We start from the raw sequence: 19445 nt of genomic DNA, 5'->3' as shown, positions 1-19445 counted from the left end.
TTTTTATTGATTGGCAAGCATAAGTTTCATCATCCTTAGTCTTAAACTTCCATTTCAGCTTTACATTTCATTATACAGTATTCTCCTTCAATTCCATTGATGTCCCTTTCTGATGGCTTCATGACTTCTTTGTACAACAGCATCACTGCACTTAGCTTTATTAATACACAGCTAGCTGCCTCTTGAGGTGCCCACTAGCTGCCTCTTGAGGTACCCTTTCTAATGCCTTTGGCAAATCTAATAGATAGGCTTTCACTTTTCCATTATATGCTTTCCGACAATGATTGAGCATATTTCTTTATGAGGCAAGAAACATGCTGCCTTTCACTAGTTTTCACCTACTCCCATGATTATTTTATTTAGCACTATCTGAACTAAATACCTGCTTTAAAACTGTGGCAAAACCTCCAGTCCATTACACTACATTTTTCAGTGTTAATTTCTTGAATAAACATAGCACTTTTTCAAATTACCTGTATCCTGTCTTACCTAACAACAAAATTGTGCAGAGCCGCCTGTCATTCATCTGCAAGATCTTTAGCAGCCTTTTATCATTTCAATCACCATTCATGTTAGACCCATTGATTTACCTTTTGTTATCTATTTTCAGTACCTTTTGCAAACTCCAACATTGTTACCCCATTTGTTCTGCTCATTCACAAACTTCTTCATTTATATTTTTTAGAAAATTCTTGGTTATATTTTTGTCTCTATTGAATATACCATCTATATTTTTCAAGAAATACATACCCTCTTTGTGATCTGGAACACATTCTTTCTTTGTTTTTTTACCACTTCCTCAGCTGTCTGTCTTCAGTAATATGTATTCTTTCATTGACCTTACACTATCAGATTCATAAGGGCATGTATTTTTCCTTCTTCTTAAGCAGAGTTTTATACACAGCCATTACTATTCCATTAGCAGACTCCAGAATTTACTTATCTTCAACATTCCACATACCAAAACTAATGTCCCATTAAACTCCCTCATAGCTCCAACTGTACATTCAGGTTGTGGTACATTGGTTTTGAAATCTGAGTGCACTGCTCTGCTACATTTTCCCCAATGTACAATATCTCTGGCCACTTCACAACGGTTAAAGGTGCCTATAATGTGTGTCAAGTTCAAGGCAGTAGCTTATAGTATTTAAATGCCTTCTTATTTTATTTTATTAGATCTGTTCTTATTTTTTTTTTTTGCTTTTTTTAGTCATTTTAGGCATCTGTATTTATATTTGGTCTTTACCAGTTCCCTTTCCTCTGATTTTTGCCTGTCTCTGCTCTCACCCATGCCTGAATAATCTCATCTTTTTCTGTTCTTGAGTTGCTAGTATGATGACTTGCAGCCAACCTTTTATACCAGGTCAATGATCTTGCTCTTTGTTGCAGTAACAGACTCCCCATCTGACATCTCTGTAACAGAAACCTGAAGCCCAAAACCTTTACGTTGACCAATATTGGTAGCATATGTTGAAAGAATGTTGATCATTTGAATAGCAGCTGCATCATCTGATCATGGAAATCCACAAAATATTGGGAGTGATGCAGATCAGCTGTCTGGAGAATGGACTAGAACCAAAACTAAGGAGAAAATAGAGATGGAGCACTGCATATATATGTTTATCAATGAAAATTACTACAACCCATCACATACAGTGGGTACGGAAAGTATTCAGACCCCCTTCAATTTTTCACTCTTTGTTATATTGCAGCCATTTGCTAAAATCATTTAAATTCATTTTTTTCCTCATTAATGTACACACAGCATCCCATATTGACAGACAAAAAAAAGAATTTTTGAAATTGTTGCAGATTTATTAAAAAAGAAAAACTGAAATATCACATGGTCCTAAGTATTCAGACCCTTTGCTCAGTATTTAGTAGAGGCACCCTTTTGAGCTAATACAGCCATGAGTCTTCTTGGGAAAGATGCAACAAGTTTTTCACACCTGGATTTGGGGATCCTCTGCCATTCCTCCTTGCAGATCCTCTCCAGTTCTGTCAGGTTGGATGGTAAACGTTGGTGGACAGCCATTTTTAGGTCTCTCCAGAGATGCTCAATTGGGTTTAAGTCAGGGCTCTGGCTGGGCCATTCAACAACAGTCACAGAGTTGTTGTGAAGCCACTCCTTCATTATTTTAGGTGTGTGCTTAGGGTCATTGTCTTGTTGGAAGGTAAACCTTCGGCCCAGGTCTGAGGTCCTTAGCACTCTGGAGAAAGTTTTTGTCCAGAATATCCCTGTACTTGGCCGCATTCATCTTTCCCTCGATTGCAACCAGTCGTCCTGTCCCTGCTGCTGAAAAACACCCCCACAGCATGATGCTCCCACCGCCATGCTTCACTGTGGGGACTGTATTGGACAAGTGATGAGCAGTGCCTTTTTGTCTCCACACACTGAGGAGAGGCAAGATGCATGACAGCCCGCATGGAGTTTGCTAAAAGACACCTGAAGGACTCTGAGATGGTGAGAAATAAGATTCTCTGGTCTGATGAGACCAAGATAGAACTTTTTGGCCTTAATTCCAAGCGGTATGTGCAAATGGCTGCAATATAACAAAAGAGTGAAAAATTGAAGGGGGTCTGAATACTTTCCATACCTACTGTATTTCCAAAAGAACATCTTGTGTGTACAAAGTATATTAAACTCTTAGTCTTTAATCTAAGGCCAAAATGGGGAAAAAAGTAACAGTTGTTTCCTTACTGAAAAAAAAATAAAAAATGGGGTTATTAACATTGTTTTTGATTTGTAGCCATGCTGATGTAGACCTTCACTAATTCCTTTTAATCAAACACCATACTATATGCTAGAGGGAATATGTCAAATCAAATTTATCGTTGTTTACATTGTTCCACCTCCTCCTACTAAAGCTGCTGCAACTGTTTTTTGTAAAATCATGATACAAATTGAGCTGGATAATGTAGTCCTCACCAAATTAATTATGGAAGACTTAATCAGGACTCTAATTCTGGATCGCTGTCTGCCAGACTTTGTGCAATTTGTCAAGTGCAACATCCATTTTAAAAAAAAAAGTCTAAGTCAATGCTATGGCAAACTCGGTGACACTTGTTTCTCAGACTTATAGCCATCTCCACCCATAATATGATTTACGTATTTGAGATGAGACAAATTTAAACTAAATTATAAGCTGTTCAGTTGTCATGATTCTAATAAAACCATGGTGGCAGCTTATGAATTAATATTTTTTGCATTGTAATAATGTTTGACATTTTATAATCTTACTGTAATTAAAATGATTTAACAGATACTATAAATAAAACATTTTTTTAACAATTTAAATAAAAATAAACTTAGTAGATGTATTTTTTCTTCAGGACAACTCCAGCTGTTGTCTTCTGGCAGTGGATTAATCAGTCCTTTAATGCAATAGTCAATTACACAAATAGAAGTGGAGATGCACCAATCACTATCAGGTACGTTTTATGCTTATTTGCTATTGCATCTGCATTTTTCAAAGGTAACAGAATGCATCTAAACTTGACTTTTAATCTTTTAATTCCAGTCAGCTTGGTACAGCCTATGTATCTGCGACCACGGGTGCCGTTGCTACAGCTTTAGGACTAAATGCACTAACCAAGGTACATCTGCATAGAAATATGTTTTAATTTTTGCTTTTGTTTTTTAACCCATCCTCTTGGTGAAGATTTATTGTGAACCAGTATGCATATAGATTCATTGGCATAACAAAACATTTATTAATTCCCCACATTGCTCACCTCCTTATAACAGACTAATCATTTTTAGAGCTGGTTGTTTTATTTAAAACAAAATTATATTTTTGATCCTATCATCAAAGACAAGTGGGATATCTGACTGTACAGTGAAGGACAGTGCAGATTCATCATTACTATATTCAAGGAGATTTCTGAAGATACTGGGTTTTAGTCATAGTTCAAGAATATGCACTGCTCTCTAAGGACTTTGTTTTTACATTCTACATTTGCATATGATACTGAGATGTCATTACTTTCTTTTTCACTGCAGCATGTTTCTCCACTGATAGGGCGGCTTGTTCCGTTTGCTGCTGTGGCAGCTGCTAACTGCATCAATATACCACTTATGAGGCAGCGGTAAGTTTGCCAAAAAATGTTCACACCTGTTGAACCTTTGAAATAGAATATCCTTTAACCTTAAAATCTTAATCATCTCCATTTTTTTATTCATTGTATAGTGTTGTTTAAAATGCTTTGGCACAAGCACTAATATAGCTTTTGCACATATCTCTGGAACTCTGTGTAACTGCATTGTGCTAACCCGTACATCCTTGATTCATGTTAAAATGTTAAGTTTTCCTTCATAAAATTATTTCACTATCCTTTTTATAATTCAGAAGGCTCTTATTTGTTGAGCTTGCTATTACTGAGATTTTTAATCTATAGGGTATTTGTGCATATTTATACATTGTAAGTGTGGTTTAGAGAAACCATAGTTTCAGAAATGTAGATGTTCATTTTCCATCCGAATTCCAAGGCTTTTCATTCGATTCAAAATATATTGAAAAAAAATTTTGTACTTTATGCAATTGACTTATTCATTCATCGGTTATTGGTTATTTTGCAAATTGCAGAAAATACTATCATAAAAAACTTCACAGGTTAACCTTGGTTAGGTTAGATTCAGTAGACTTTATTATCCCCAAGGGAAATTTATTTGCAGCAGAAACATACAAAAACATAAAGCATTGTTACACAGAAACAAGAAAATAAGCCAAGACACAACACCAGACAGGTAGTGTTATCATAAGTACACAAGATCAAGATTAGTACAAAGATGAATAATTACCTTTAAAAACCTATAATAATTCAGAACTATCATTTAGCAACATGCATGCAAGTAACATAATTCAAAATGCTTATTGCTCTGGTGATAAAACAGTTCTTAAATCTATTGCTCTTTACCCTCAGAAATCTAAATCAGCAAGCCTAATGGCGACACCTGAAATTTAGAGAAAAGAAGATGGGCACTATCTGACAGAATCAAGTTGTTTCTTTTCTTGACCTGTTTGTAATACAGTTCAGTAACCAGAGGCTTGCTGCTAACCAATACATTTTACGACTAGTTTGTACAGTGTTGTTAAGATGTTTTATATTCTTAATGCTGAGGTTGCCAAGCCAACATATAAAAGCAAATGTAGCAATAAATTCATTAAAGGACTTATTAAAAAGATGTCATTACAGTTTTGTCCACTTTAAAACTATTAAGTTTTCATAACAAAGAAGACCTGTGTCTGCTGCTTCTTACAAATTCATTCTGTGTTAAGATCAAAGTTTAGCCTGTTATCAATGATTGTCCCTTGAAATTTGTAGTGTCCTACCCTCTTCATTCTCTCCCTTTTAATCAAAGGGGAGACAGTGGAAGGAGATCTATAATTGTATCCTTTGTTATAGAAATACTTAGCTGTGAAAATTAAACATTAAAAATCATTAAAATTGGAATAATTAAAAATGAAAAATCATTCCTACCTAGCCTTTTGCAGTGTACTGGCACCCTGTGCCATAATGACATAGAGAGAGGCTCTGGCACCTAAAACCATGAGCTAGACATTTGCAAATGGATGGATATATTTCCCCTGTTTTCAGATTAAGTGTTCAAACTGACCCACTTTCCACTTCTCTTAGTGAGTCTTATTAGCAAGAACTTTCCTTCTAAGTTGTGACGAATGTCATTTATACCTATTCATACATACTAAGCCTTCCAATGCTACTGGCACATTTCAAGCTTTTCCTTACAAGGCTTACTAGTGTGATCAGCATGTCTGAATTATGATGCATTTCATGTATCCTTTTGCTTAAACATAAATCCTTTCTAGCAGGACAACAATCTTTGTTATGTTCATCAGTTTTTTATAAGTGTTATAGGCAAGGAATATTAAGATCATTAATTTTACACATTGTACCAGGGAACTGAAATTTGGCATTCCTATAACGGATGAAAATGATAACCGATTAGGAGAGTCGTCAAAGGCAGCTCAGCAAGCAATTACACAGGTAGTTGTTTCCAGGATTCTTATGGCAGCACCTGGCATGGGTGAGTATTTTTTGTACATTAACGCAGGTAAATTTACAGTGTACTTATTTGTTATTTGCCTAAAAAGGGTTTGTACAATAACTTTCAGGTTACCTGTGATATAAAACATTGGTTTTATAGTGCAAATGTACACAATCTTGTTGAAATAAAATTATTGCCATATTACAAAATAGACAGCACATATGCATGGTGCTTCAACCATGACCCAATTCTGCTATTTGCATTCATTTAAATTTGTAAACATTTAAATGGAATTAGTAATCAGTTAATGTATGTTTGGTTAAAGGTATGTATAGTATTTGTTACACAATACATAGTATTTTATGTTTACTGTTTATTGGAAAGAAAAATGGCACAGTGGTTACTGCCCCATAGTAAATTCAGAGCAGAGCACTATCCAGGTGCAGTTCTCTTCGCGTGAGCATGTCGTTCTCCAAATACTTGAGTTTGCCACCAAATCTTAATATTAATTATCTATTCTGTTTTGGACCAGTGTATGTATCCATTTCTACAATTTGGTACAGAATGATAAAAACACAACATTTTTCATAACATTCTTCAGGAATTAGCAACATTTCAAAGAGGTAGCAATTTTGGATAATGTACTCACTTCTATATGAGTCAAAATATTATTTCTGTGTTTTTGCTCATTGCATAAATGACACTTTCTTTTTTTATTGATGAGCATTTTTGCCACCTGGAGTCAAAACTTTGAATAGATATTCAAAGCATAATTCTCAAAGCTTTTTGTGGTCTAAAGGACAAGGAATGCTGCATTTAGTTCTGTATTCCGTATAATAATCAATAAATGTGTAACTGTGGGCCGCCAAGCTTTATTAGGGTGGATTTGGAAGTATTTGCTCTATATCCAGTATTTGATCTGTATTATAAATTAGCTGCAATTTAACACCTGAGCCAGACCTTTTGCTACAGAATAGAGTATAGTAACATGTCAAATTAGGGTGCAGTTGTTTTTTCATATAGGTTTTTCATTGATTGTATATGATGAACGCATATTATTTGGCATGGCAGTGTTGGTGTAGTGGTTAAGGCTTTGAACTTCAAACCCAGAGGTTGTAGGTTTGAATCCCTTCACTAATACTGTGTGGCCATGAGCAAGACACTAGACCTGTCTGTGCTCCAATTGGAAAACAAAAAAGAAATGTAACCAACTGTATGATAAACCTAGTAAGTCACCTTGAATAAATGCATCAGCCAAATAAGTAAATGTAAATATTATTTAACCCCATATTTTTACTTGCAGCATTGTGATTTTAAACTGACTAAAATCTCAGTTCTAAGCCTTTCATGTGTACTTTTGTCTTTGTATAGCCATCCCACCTTTCATTATGAACACTTTGGAAAAGAGAGCTTTTTTAAAGGTAATGTCTTGTGTTATTTTATAGTGTGTGTGTGTGTGTATATATATAATATATATATATGTATATATAATATATATGTGTATATATATATATGTGTGTGTATATGTATGTATATGTATATATATATATATGTATGTATATATATATATATATATATATATGTATATAGGTATGTATATATATATATATATGTATATGTGTGTGTGTGTGTGTGTGTATATATAAAATTTATCTATCTCTTATATATACACACACAAGTAAAATTCCGTTACAACGGAATTTTCTTTACAGGAAAGTATTTTTATGGTCCCGACAGTTTCCCCATATGACGCGAGTCTATAGAAATCTCATTACTACGAAGTACATTCAGCAGATACTTTCATTACAACGAAGTGCGCAAAACATCTTGAAATGGCTGAATGAATCACCCTCAGAGCAGCTAGTTCTGTGGCAGCAGCACAGTTGTACACAACGATCCCCCAACTTCCTCGTACTGTTTGTTTTTTGTTTTGTTTTTTTTTTTGCCTTTTTTGTTTCCGGATTTCAGTGATACCTTTTGCTTATTGCTCGTCAACATTTGAAAAACATCCATTGGAATTTAACTCATTGTCACCCTCCTATAGAAACGGCAGACACGAAAAAAATAACAGTTCATATTAGAAATAAAAAAACTTTACATTTTTGCAGCTCTCGATTGCGGCAAAAAGAAAAAAGATTTTGCCAGTGAAGTTGGAATTTTGCCATTGATGCTGTCAACTTTCTTGAAAGACTGAGCAAAGAAAGAAGAAAAATCTCGGGTTGCAAACGTATGTGAACTGCTACATTTGAAGACGTTGAAAAAGCAGTTTTTATGTGGTTCAATGATGCTTGTTCAAGAAACAATCCTATTAATTTGGCACTCATTGAAGAAAATGGGAGGTTTGTAAACTCTGTCCTGGGACCTCACCCAACTAGACCGCACACTGAAGAGCGTCCCGAAGTCCGATCTCCGCATCTATAGAAGACTGTTTATCTGTTGCCGGGGCAACAGCAGGCTCAAAGCTATGCTACGTCTCTCCAAAACAGAAAAGATCTCGATGGATGGTGCAAGGTACATTGTTAAATGCAAGTAACACGATTACTTGATCACTGATCTGGCCACAACCCTGCCTGACTGCTGTGTCTGTGTATAGCAGAGTGGCAGATCATGCTACAGTAAATAAGTGTGGCGTTCCTGTTTCAAGCTGAATAAAACTGGTTTTGCTAAAGTACTTAGACTCCGCCTCGTGCTTTGGGATTCAAGACAGGGGATTATAGCGTGACCCCGATCTTTTATGATTTGCTTCTGTGTCACTTCACTGCAGCACTATGAGCCTGTTTTTGCCCTGCCCCAGCAACGGACAAAGAATCTTCCACAAACACTGCAATCGCGCTTTGGGATGCACTTCAGCATGCCGTTCCCGTTGGGTGGGGAGTGGGGGGGAGGGATGTCTCAAAAGAGTTCAGAAACCTCACAATATGAAGAACAAAAGGATGATTCGGCTCCTGATTGATAACTGTGCCGCCCACAACATGCTTCCTCATTTAGATAATGTTCCTCCCATCCAATTGCACAGCAGTGCTTCAGTCATTGGATTTGGGCATCATTCGCACACTGAAAGTGTATTATCGCAAAGAAATGCTGAGAAAAATTCTCATCAGCATAACTTGTAGGCAAGAGGAGATTAAAATTAATGCAAAAGAAGCTATTGAAATGATTGCACTATATTAACAAATACAGAATCTAATTACAAGTAAATTTTCATTGCAACAAAATATTTTTTAGGTCCCTGGGAGTTCGTTGTAAGGTAATTTTTACATGTATATACATATATGCATGTATATTTGTGTACATAAAAAGATTTAATTATGCAACGTTTTTGTCTGGCACTCTATACAAGTGTTTATAACAATTAATGTTATGTAGACAAAAATACTACACTTTTCCAACAACCACTCTTCATTGCATAAACGAAGTTGTGTTAGGAGTTTGTTCAAAAGGATTAACACCCAGTATAACATAATGGACACAAAAAAACTGAAAAACGTGTATTTTTTAATCTGCTCACATTAAATGGCTACCCCATAACATTTATTAAACAATGCCTATATAGAAGAAATCCCAGATCTCAGCAAACGGTCAACTTCAACTTCGTCCCTCACTGCAGTTACCACATTGTGGAGTGTCAAAAAGTGCAGCACGCATCCTGTCCAGATCTGGGATGAAGATAGTGCACTTTACAGACTGTCCTCGTCAATGCCAATAGCAAAAAAATCAACCACATAGACAAGAAATGCAGTTTACAGCTTTCCATGCAATGCATGCCCAGCAGTATACGTAAAACAAACACCTAAAAAACTTGCAACACGTATACAGGAACATCATAATGCTATTAGAAGGAAAGACCCATGGTTTCTAAATTTAAATTTTTCTACTGGACACAATGGAAACACTTTTAACTGGGACACTGTGGAAGTAAAATTCAGGGCCAATACCAAGAGTTCCAGAGAGCTGACTGAACCGTGGCTCTCTAATAAAAATGCCATTAACAGACACTTGGACTTGAACTCAACATATGCAGGCTTAAAAAGAAGAACATCCAAATAATAAAAAAGACTTTATGACCAACACCTTCCAAACCGCACCTTATTAATACACCCCCATTTCAACCTCCCCCCACACCCCTATTTATTATTGATTGATTGATTGAACAGAATTTTATTGAGCTAACGCCTGTCCACATAGTGGCATGTGTTTAGAAGGGATCCAATGTGAACTAAGTTACCACAGCCTTCATACATATGTGGGTATCCATCCATCCATCCATTATCCAACCCGCTATATCCTAACTACAGGGTCACGGGGTTCTGCTGGAGCCAATCCCAGCCAACACAGGGAGCAAGGCAGGAAACAAACCCTGGGCAGGGCGCCAGCCCACCACAGGGTGTGCACACACCCACACAACAATCGCATACTAGGGACAATTTAGAATCGCCAATGCACCTAACCTGTATGTCTTTGGTCTGTGGGTGGAAACCGGAGCACACGGAGGAAACTCACGCAGACACGGGGAGAACATGCAAACTCCACACAGGGAGGACCCGGAAAGCAAACCCGGGACGCCTAACTGCGAGTCAGCAGCTGGGTATACATATTTGGCCAAATTTGAATAGATATTTCACCTAGCTATACATCATTGCAATATGGATGGACACTGGAATCTTTAGAAAAAACATATAAAAAAGAGAATAAGTAAACTTCATGTAGAGATTACCCAGCCAGAAATTACATTGGATTAAAGAAATAATAAAGTAGTTTCGCAGTATTGTATTTCTGCATCATGTCTTGAAAGCAAGAATTTAGCAGTGTTGTTTAATCTTCTAAAACAAAATAACTGCAGTAGTTTCCCAAAGCCCAAAACAGAACATGTTTTCTCCTTCGTAAATGATGGAGTCTGTGGTGCTTTCAAAGAGTTAAGTTTAACTCAAGTGTACTTTTTAATTAAAAAATTATTAGTGTACATATTATTAATTTGCACAATTTGTTATAAGTGTAATTTAATGATCAATTTGGAAAATGTTGTTGTGTAGAGATTTTTCAGATGCATTCTGTACATCCAAATTAGGATTCCTGACTTTCACTATAAAGCTCTGGAGCCTAATATACAAAATACTAATAAAAAAAAATAAGTGGATTGAAAAGTACGGACTCCTTTCCCTGGCAGCCATTTCTTGGAGTTAAGTAATCAACTGTGGTAATTTATTCCTAGAATCCACGAAAATGTTACCAGCAGCACAACTTTAATCTCTGTATGTACAGTATATGTGATAATAAATTACTGGCATGCTCAAAACATAACATGCTTTATCTGCTATAGACATTATTATTACCAATTGAGGTTCAAACATAGTAACATAATTTGGTTTAATTTTATGATTTCCAGAGATTCCCTTGGATGAGTGCTCCAATTCAAGTTGGGCTTGTTGGATTTTGGTAAGTTAAGAAAAAAAAATGTAATATTGAAGCATCAACCCAATTCTTTAACGTTGCACATTGCATTTGTAAACTAGGTTATAAATAATTCTCTTTACTATTTCGCTTTTATTTCCAGACATAATGGTTAATATTTCCAATGACTAGAATGCTGAAGTGGGACGTTTTTATGTGGTTGTGCTTTGTATGATCTCTTCTCTACGCTTTAAAAAATAATTCTTATTTTTAAAAAAATGTGTAGAAAAACAACATGTTGTGCAGCAGGGCTATTCAATTACAAATTCAGTTGGGCCAGATTTTCAAACCAAGAAATTTAGCCTGGCCAGACATTTTCAGCGGCTGGTAAGCAGCAGGTAATAACTAATTTTAAACCAACACAAATGAACGTATTGAAAAACATGTTTACTCATTGTTTCCCTTTTACATTTGGTCACATCTGACACAGGCACATCAAAACATGCAAAGAAAAAACAATAAAAAAGCAATGATTGAGCAATGACATTTGTTTCCCTTTTGAAATAAAATAAGCATTTTGCTCACATCTGAGCCAGGCACATCTCAAAGTGCATAAAATCAAAAAAGGTGCAAAGTATTTCCATAAAATTTGTTCACCTACTGAAATAAAATAAATAATATGGTCATATATGACCCATGCACATTACAGAGTGATTTAACAGAATTAAAAGGAACTATCAATGCTGTCAAAGCTATCAGTGCACAAACCCATAACAACTGATAACAGTGACACACATGATGAATACAATGTCTACTGCATACTTTGGAAACGCATGTTAGTTTTAAATCACCACATGTGTGATTGGCAGTGCCTTTTTTGTAAACAAAAATGTGGCAGTACACATATGTTGCATTTGGATCAAGTTTGAATTACTGTGAAGGTATATAGAGGCCGAGAGTCCTAGTGCTGTATGTTTTGTTTATTTGGTGGAAAAGTATAACGTTTAAAATGTTGATATTGACAAATCGTCAAACATACTAATAATTCTTGACATTTACAGTACATAGCTCTTTATTCACTACCTCCCCCAAGGTACCGTTGGTTAAACTTTGTGTCAAATGAGCGGTTGCTCATGGAGTCCCAAATGAGGCACATTACCTGCATTGTGAGGGAGCGTCAGTTACGGCACTACGGCCATGTGACGCATTTCCCCAAGGGTGATCCGGCTCATAAGATCCTCATTGCTGGGGACCCAAGTGGCTGGACCAGGCCAAGGGGTCACCCATGTAACACCTGGCTGTGGCAGATAAAGGGTCATTTCCAGAGGGTGGGACTGGACCATGTGTCTGCCTGGTGGGCTGCAAGCCAGGATCCCAAGTTATTTCATTGTGTAGGTGGTGCGGCAACACACTATACTAGTGCATGCTCCCCAACTTGACTTGGCTTGACTTACTCACTACTCAGTGTTTCGCAAACTGTACGCAGGGAGGATCCGTGGTGCAAACCCATGGTCTCCTTGTTGTGAAGCAGTGGCGATACTGTTAAGATGTATTGTACTGCATAGTATTGTACTTGATAGTTTAAAATTACAAACTCAGAATTTCTGAAATGAAAGAATATTAAACAGAAGTTAATAACGAGCTCTACATTCTTCTTCAAAAAAGTTGTTATGCAGTCCTGCAAAGCAGTGCTTCATTTGATTGAGTTTTGAGGAAAATTCCACACCTTTTGCATGTTTTCATCAAATGCAGTTTTTCTAATTTGTTCTTTGCTTTGAGTGTCAATGGCTGATGTCGTCCTTGTAACAGCCATGAATCCACAAGATCGAAGCGTGTGAGTTGAGGGCCAACCATTCGTATGAAGAGAAGTGTGAAGACAGTGCTTGTCAGTAAGGAGGCTCTCATTGGAGTAACAATTAGATTAATTTGCGAAAACTCATATTCACACTCACTTGATGAAACTGAAATACAACTAAAACTCGACACACAATTGATTATAAAATCATTTAATATGTAGTTAATGCCATGACTAGCTATCGCAGTAAGTTGTCAGTACAGCGTACCATGTACCATTACCAAGAAAAAAAAGTCACTTTCATAGACTACTACTATACACAACAATGCGCTGCATTGTGAGTTGAATGGTCCTAGGCTACGTGGCATTTGCATTCATGGTCTGTACTACTTTAGGAAGTTATGTAGGAATTTCCGATGGCTCGTGAAATGCGCTTTCTTTGTTTTTTTCTTTCCGTTTCTGGCGGGACCATGAGCTGCGCCACTCGGAGTTTGCTTCTGGGCCGCATTTGGCCTGCGGGCCGCCCTTTGAATAGGCCAGTTGTACAGCATCAATCTTGCATATATTGCCCTGTTATTTAAAAACCACATGTGCTACTATTCTAAATGTTTTACTTAATAATGTATTTGTTTGTTTTTATTATAGTTTGGTATTTGCAACTCCTTTGTGCTGTGCATTGTTCCCACAAAAAAGGTATGTTTGCTTACATACTTCAATTTTTATAGGCTTTCGGTGATCCAGAATAAGAAGTGCTACCCTTCACATTTGTTTTGTTTGTTTAATACTTGGTTAGCTTTGGGCATTTTTTGTTTTGGTACAGATTCTCTTTAGAATTGCAAATCGATGGAAACTTTTAAGAAGGCAGCTGGAATTCAGTTTTAGCTTTATTACTTTAAAAAAAAAAAAGAGTATTCTCTGTCTTTAGTTTAAGTTTATAATTGAATGAATGCAAAATCAGTATTTTGTAATCAGTGGGATTGTGTTGTATTGATTGATATGTGGACATCTATACTAAGTTTCATTATTGATTGTTTTTTTTTTTTAATTTCAGCCAAATGTTCTGCAACAGTCTTATTCAGTTCTGATCGATATCATTTAGGCTTAGATGTGCACCGGAAGTTGTACATGAATAGATAGATAGATAGATAGATATAGTATATTATAAACTGCAAGTAAGATATCTTTAACAGAAATGAAACACTTTACACATTCTATTGAATAAAAATGTTTTGCAAAATAGATATTGCCCAAGTAGGCAATTTGAAGACATTTGCTTTTCAAATTACAATCTTGGTCAGTGAAGTTGGCAGTGAGGCTCACATATGATTCAGATGTGCAATTTGACCACAGAACTGATGTGGTAGCAAAGTATGACACACTTTGCAGCTCCTTTTCAGCTATTTCTCTACAATCCCTGTATAGCTGGGGAAGTGCCATCTACGAGAAATTGTTATGGCCAGGGTGTTGGTAACAAGGGTCAATTACTTTAATCAGCTGCTTAAATCCAACATTTTCGACCATGCTTACTGACATTATGTCTTTTGCAGTAACGTAGGCTATTGCATTTGTTATATTACTGCGTCTTCATTTTTTGCCAAAAGGCATGGCGCTGAAGAAAGTGCTCGGGTCTGGGACTGCAATATCTTGCATTGTGTGTGCTGTATAGAATGTCACTGCTTCATATGGCACAGAATATTACTGGTGTTACCTGTCTTCATGAGAACATGCTTTTCGACACAGTTTGCAGTGCACGCTACTCTGCTTCTTGTCGGACTTTAAATAGCCAACATATCTCCACACTCCATCCCTTCTGTTCAACAATGTCTTCATCTTATGAGGCTTGGGCGGTGTCCATTGGAGTGTCTCCAGTTTTTGTTAACATTTTTCTGTCATCATTTTCTGTTTTATCTCGCTCCCACTCCTGACATACTGGTGTGCATGGCTGCATGTGTACTGCAGCCAGCTGCTACTTGCTCAGTGCTGTGTGCGTCAGCCTAACCTGACATGGCTGATACTCAATTCTAGCCATGTGATTGGTTCGGGGTGGTGCTATTCTCATTATCATTGGCTTTAAATGTTGTCTGTCAAAACATTGCTGGAATGAGTTCTATCGACGTTGTATCAACCATGTCTTATATTTCTATTGAGGAAAGTTATTTTGAGATAATTATCTTTATCATTTTATCACCTAGCCCTACTCTATGGTTATTCATTGGTTTGGTTTGCGTCTAAAGCAAATTGGTCTGAGACTATCTACCTGTGTACTTTAAAATATTGTATTTGAATAAGTTGGTTTCTGGTTATCCTTGTCTTTGAAATTCATTCTCATGTAAAAAAAATTATGAAAGAGCTTTACTGTTTTAGATAGTTTAAATTTCTAGTAAATTAACAGCTTTTTTTTTTTGCTTTATTCAGCTCAATGTCTGTTAGTCGTCTGGAGCCTGAATTGCAGGCAAAAATACGGGAAACAAATCCTGGCATAGAACGAGTTTACTTCAACAAAGGACTCTAAATCAACAAGCTCTCTTCTCTCTATGAACATGCAAAAGAGCACAGTTTGTTCAACATTTTATGTTTTTGTGCCAAAGTTTTAATATTTCCACAATTTTTTCCTTATATATCTTAATGGTTTTAAATTACTTTTAACATATCAGTTTTTTAACTGGTTCAGAACTCCCAGTGATAAACAGCTGCTCATTCATTCTTTTAGAGTCAGTATTTTGCTGGTACATTGTTTCCTGATTTTACTGCCTAAAATTATTTTCAAATGTTAATGAAATGGGGAATTCATCGTCATAAAATGACACATTTTGTTTGACAGTTCTATTCTAAAAGTAAAAGTTTATGAAAAGATTCAGTGATTAAAGAAAAATAACCTTGCTGATTTTTATATATAATTTTAAAGATGGTGAATTAAGGGAATGCACCAGTTCTTTATGTGCAGTTGTGATTTTGTATGGTATTGATAAAAGAATTGCAGTCCACTAATGCAGTATAAGTTTAATTCTGCTAAGAAATGCAGTAGGTGGTGCAGATTTATATGTCTTGTACAAACTTCTTAAATTCTTTTGCCGTTTGTGAGAGTGCAAATAGACAAAAGGTGCCAATTAACCTACAGTAACTTTTGCTTTTATATACACACTCTTTTTATTGGGTCACTTAGTTAAAAATACACATTTTAATCTAAAATTCATTTTGGATTTCTTCAATAGCAAATGCTATTGCTTTAGGTACATGGTTTTTACTTTTTGTGCCATTGTAATGTATTAGATATGGTAGAGCTAATCCACAACATTCTGAATCTGCTGCTATTCCTGAATCACTGGAATCAATGTGATGTGCCATTCCAAAATTGATAACCATGTTTTGTTTTGTCCAACAGGTAGCAATCTTATAAACTCCAAAACTTGTTTGTGGACAAAAATAGTATTTTGCCAAAATCATGTATTTTTTCTTGTACTGTATGTCAAAATGAAACACATATATGCCTTTTGTATTTGTCATGTACATACTAGTCCATACTAGTCTCCATATTTTTGTTACAATGGCCAGAAATGGAAGCTTAGACTATTGTTGAAATAGAAATAGTCACAGTGCAAGATTTTAGTTCCACGGTAGGATTGACTTTACTTTATAGAAACTAGCAGAACTGAAAACAATAGGAGTTTTAATTAGAGTCCCTACACCAGATGAAAGAAAGGCAACTTATGATTTGCTTCTTCTGGATATTTTAAGTACAATTTTGTTCAAAGTTGATTTCATATTTAGTACTGTGCAAAGTTATCATAATTAGAGCCAAGATTGTTTTTAATCGAAGCTGTGGCTAACATAAATTTAAAAAAAATTTACAGAGATGTTCATATCTTTGTCAAAGCACAGGGTGATTTTGAATTTATAATGCACATTCCTCTTATCAAAAGAAAAAACAAGGTGAAAATCTGTAGAGTGGATAAGGCATGAGTTGATATATGTAGGTAGATGGATGAACTTTATAGGAAAAAAGAAAACATTATTTGTATGAACGTTGTATGTTTCAAGTAAAGAGACAAAAATATTGTGTTTGTGGAAAAGCATGACCCGCCAGTACCCCCTGGAAATGTGATCAAAAGGCAAACATTATGGTTAATAATTTTATTTATTTAATTACAAAAGGAACAAACTAGAGTGCATCTCCATTGCAGTTTCACTCAGATAAGGTATCTGCCGTTGTCATTAGCAGTGTATGAGACTGTTTCTCTTTGGTGTGATGTTCACAATCATATAGTTTTTAAATTTGTTACAGACCTGAAATTATGTACTGTATCAGACTCTACGCACCAGCAAAATGATGCTTAGAAAGCTGTACTGCTTCCTATTGTCCTTCTTCATAGTGAATCATGACAATGCAAGATTCTGCTGATTATGACATGCCAACCTATCTGTGATTTAAATAACACGGTGCTGGTTTTTATGTGAACAGCACAAAATGTCAACCTCCATATGTCACGTGCAAGCTGGACTGGTGGAGGTTCTGCTAGTCCACAGCTGCCTGTAGATGACGTTTTTCTACACTCTGGTAAGTCTGTAGAGAAATGTATATCAGAGTTTTGGATGACTTTGAATTAGCAAAATTCAAATGACACTTTTAGAAATGTGTTGTTTATGCAGTCTGTTTTTATAAAACGATTTTAAGTCAAATTACAATAAGAGGTACAGGCACAAATTCATACATATGCTGTTTATATGCAATATGTTTTTAGACCTATACAAAATAGATTTTATTTGAATTCTTTTATAGAATTTTTTTTTTTAAGCGAACAGATTACTTTCACTTTTGGTGTAATGCGCCTACGATACTAATTCTAAAAACTCTTCACTGATAAATGACTTTTAAATATGTGTGTGTGTGTGTGTGAAGTCCACACAATAACCTATAAAGAACTTTTAAATGAGTATGTGTGCATAACCTATTTTCTTACCCTACCAGTGGTGTTAAAACCAAATGCATTTGTGTTTGTAACACAGTACTGTGCATTGTCACATATCAAACAGACATGGGTTTCTGGGTTGGGGTATCAGCCCAGCAAACTTAAATTTAATTTTGACAAAAACAAAAAACAAAAGGTTTCAACACAAAAATTAGCAGTCACCTCCACGTCGTCTATGGCTTCCAAATTTAGTTGCAGAAGTAAGTAGAGTTCTGTCTCTGTCTCATGCAGGTCCTATAATGAACACCCATGTACAGTCTGCGGACTGAATAAACTGCACTCATTCCAGAAGGGGTGGGGCTTCCAGAGCCCTTCAGAGCATAGGCAGGGATCCTTTGATGCTTCACCTTCAGAGCCGAGAAGGAACAGGAAAAGGTAGTTAGCAACAGTGCCCACTCTTGTCCTGGTTTGGAATTCCTTACCTCAGCAGAGCCTTGAAGATGCTTCCTAAGCGCATATGTGTGGTAACATGTTCATTCATTTGAAATAAGATAGGGCTTTTTTCCTCCATATAATTTAAGTTTTGATGCCCTGTCTGCTGCTCTGGTGCTTGTCAGTTACTAAGGTTATAGAAAAAAAAATGTTATTCAGAAGTGGTTTATTTGTCTTGTATTACCTCAGTGTCAATTAAAACTTGTATGTTTTGGATGGGATGGGCATACAAGAACAAAGAAAAATCATCTTTTTTTACATAAGACTGATTGCTTTAACTTCTGGAACTCTTCTTGTGATACACTGTATCAAACAGAACAAGGTACTACAAAATCTGTGCTCTTTATAAAATGTATTTGTCACAAAAGAACTGAAATTAACTGTATCAATGCAACAGGGGGTTACTGGTGGATATAATGGTACGATAACATTTTATAATAAAGTCTTAATTTTGCCAAATGTGCAATAATTAATAGAAGTGTATTAGAGAGATGGTTACTTTATTATTTGGTTTCCATAAATTTTCATAATTTAAAATTTTAAATCCATAAATAATATGGTAGGAGAATGTTTTGATGGTGTTACATAGTTAATGAAGGTGTTGTATTGTGTAGACTAACTGAAACAATAAAGAGATTCCTATCCAAATTGTGACTCTTTTTTGCTCTTCTTCATCTGTTAAAGTTCTGTTTTTTCCATATGACATTTGGATTATTATCTACAAAGGTAATTTGGAACTGACTAGGATAAAAGAGTATACAGAGGACTGAAAAATGGGAAGCAAGCTTAATTAAGGCGGTGCAGTTTGATTTATGACTTAGCATTAAAAACACATATTAAATCATAATTTTATGAA

General features: G+C 35.8%; 1 protein-coding gene across 2 annotated transcripts in view; it reads left to right on the top strand.

The window, feature by feature from the left end:
• The window catches only part of LOC120542037 (sideroflexin-1), a 54147-nt gene extending 34910 nt beyond the window's left edge, over positions 1-19237 (top strand). For both annotated transcript variants that reach the window (XM_039774133.1, XM_039774134.1), the window contains 8 exons: positions 3334-3432; positions 3522-3597; positions 4004-4089; positions 5919-6046; positions 7379-7428; positions 11391-11440; positions 13836-13883; positions 15606-19237. In XM_039774133.1, the coding sequence (XP_039630067.1) occupies positions 3334-3432; positions 3522-3597; positions 4004-4089; positions 5919-6046; positions 7379-7428; positions 11391-11440; positions 13836-13883; positions 15606-15702 (634 nt within the window). In that variant the 3' untranslated portion in view covers positions 15703-19237. The remainder of the gene's footprint in view (positions 1-3333; positions 3433-3521; positions 3598-4003; positions 4090-5918; positions 6047-7378; positions 7429-11390; positions 11441-13835; positions 13884-15605) is intronic.
• Positions 19238-19445: the final 208 nt, after the last annotated feature.

Source organism: Polypterus senegalus, chromosome 13 (assembly GCF_016835505.1).
Source record: "Polypterus senegalus isolate Bchr_013 chromosome 13, ASM1683550v1, whole genome shotgun sequence".
Lineage (NCBI taxonomy): Eukaryota > Metazoa > Chordata > Cladistia > Polypteriformes > Polypteridae > Polypterus > Polypterus senegalus.
The sequence above is the reverse complement of the archived record's forward strand: the minus strand, read 5'-3'. Positions and strand labels throughout refer to the sequence as shown.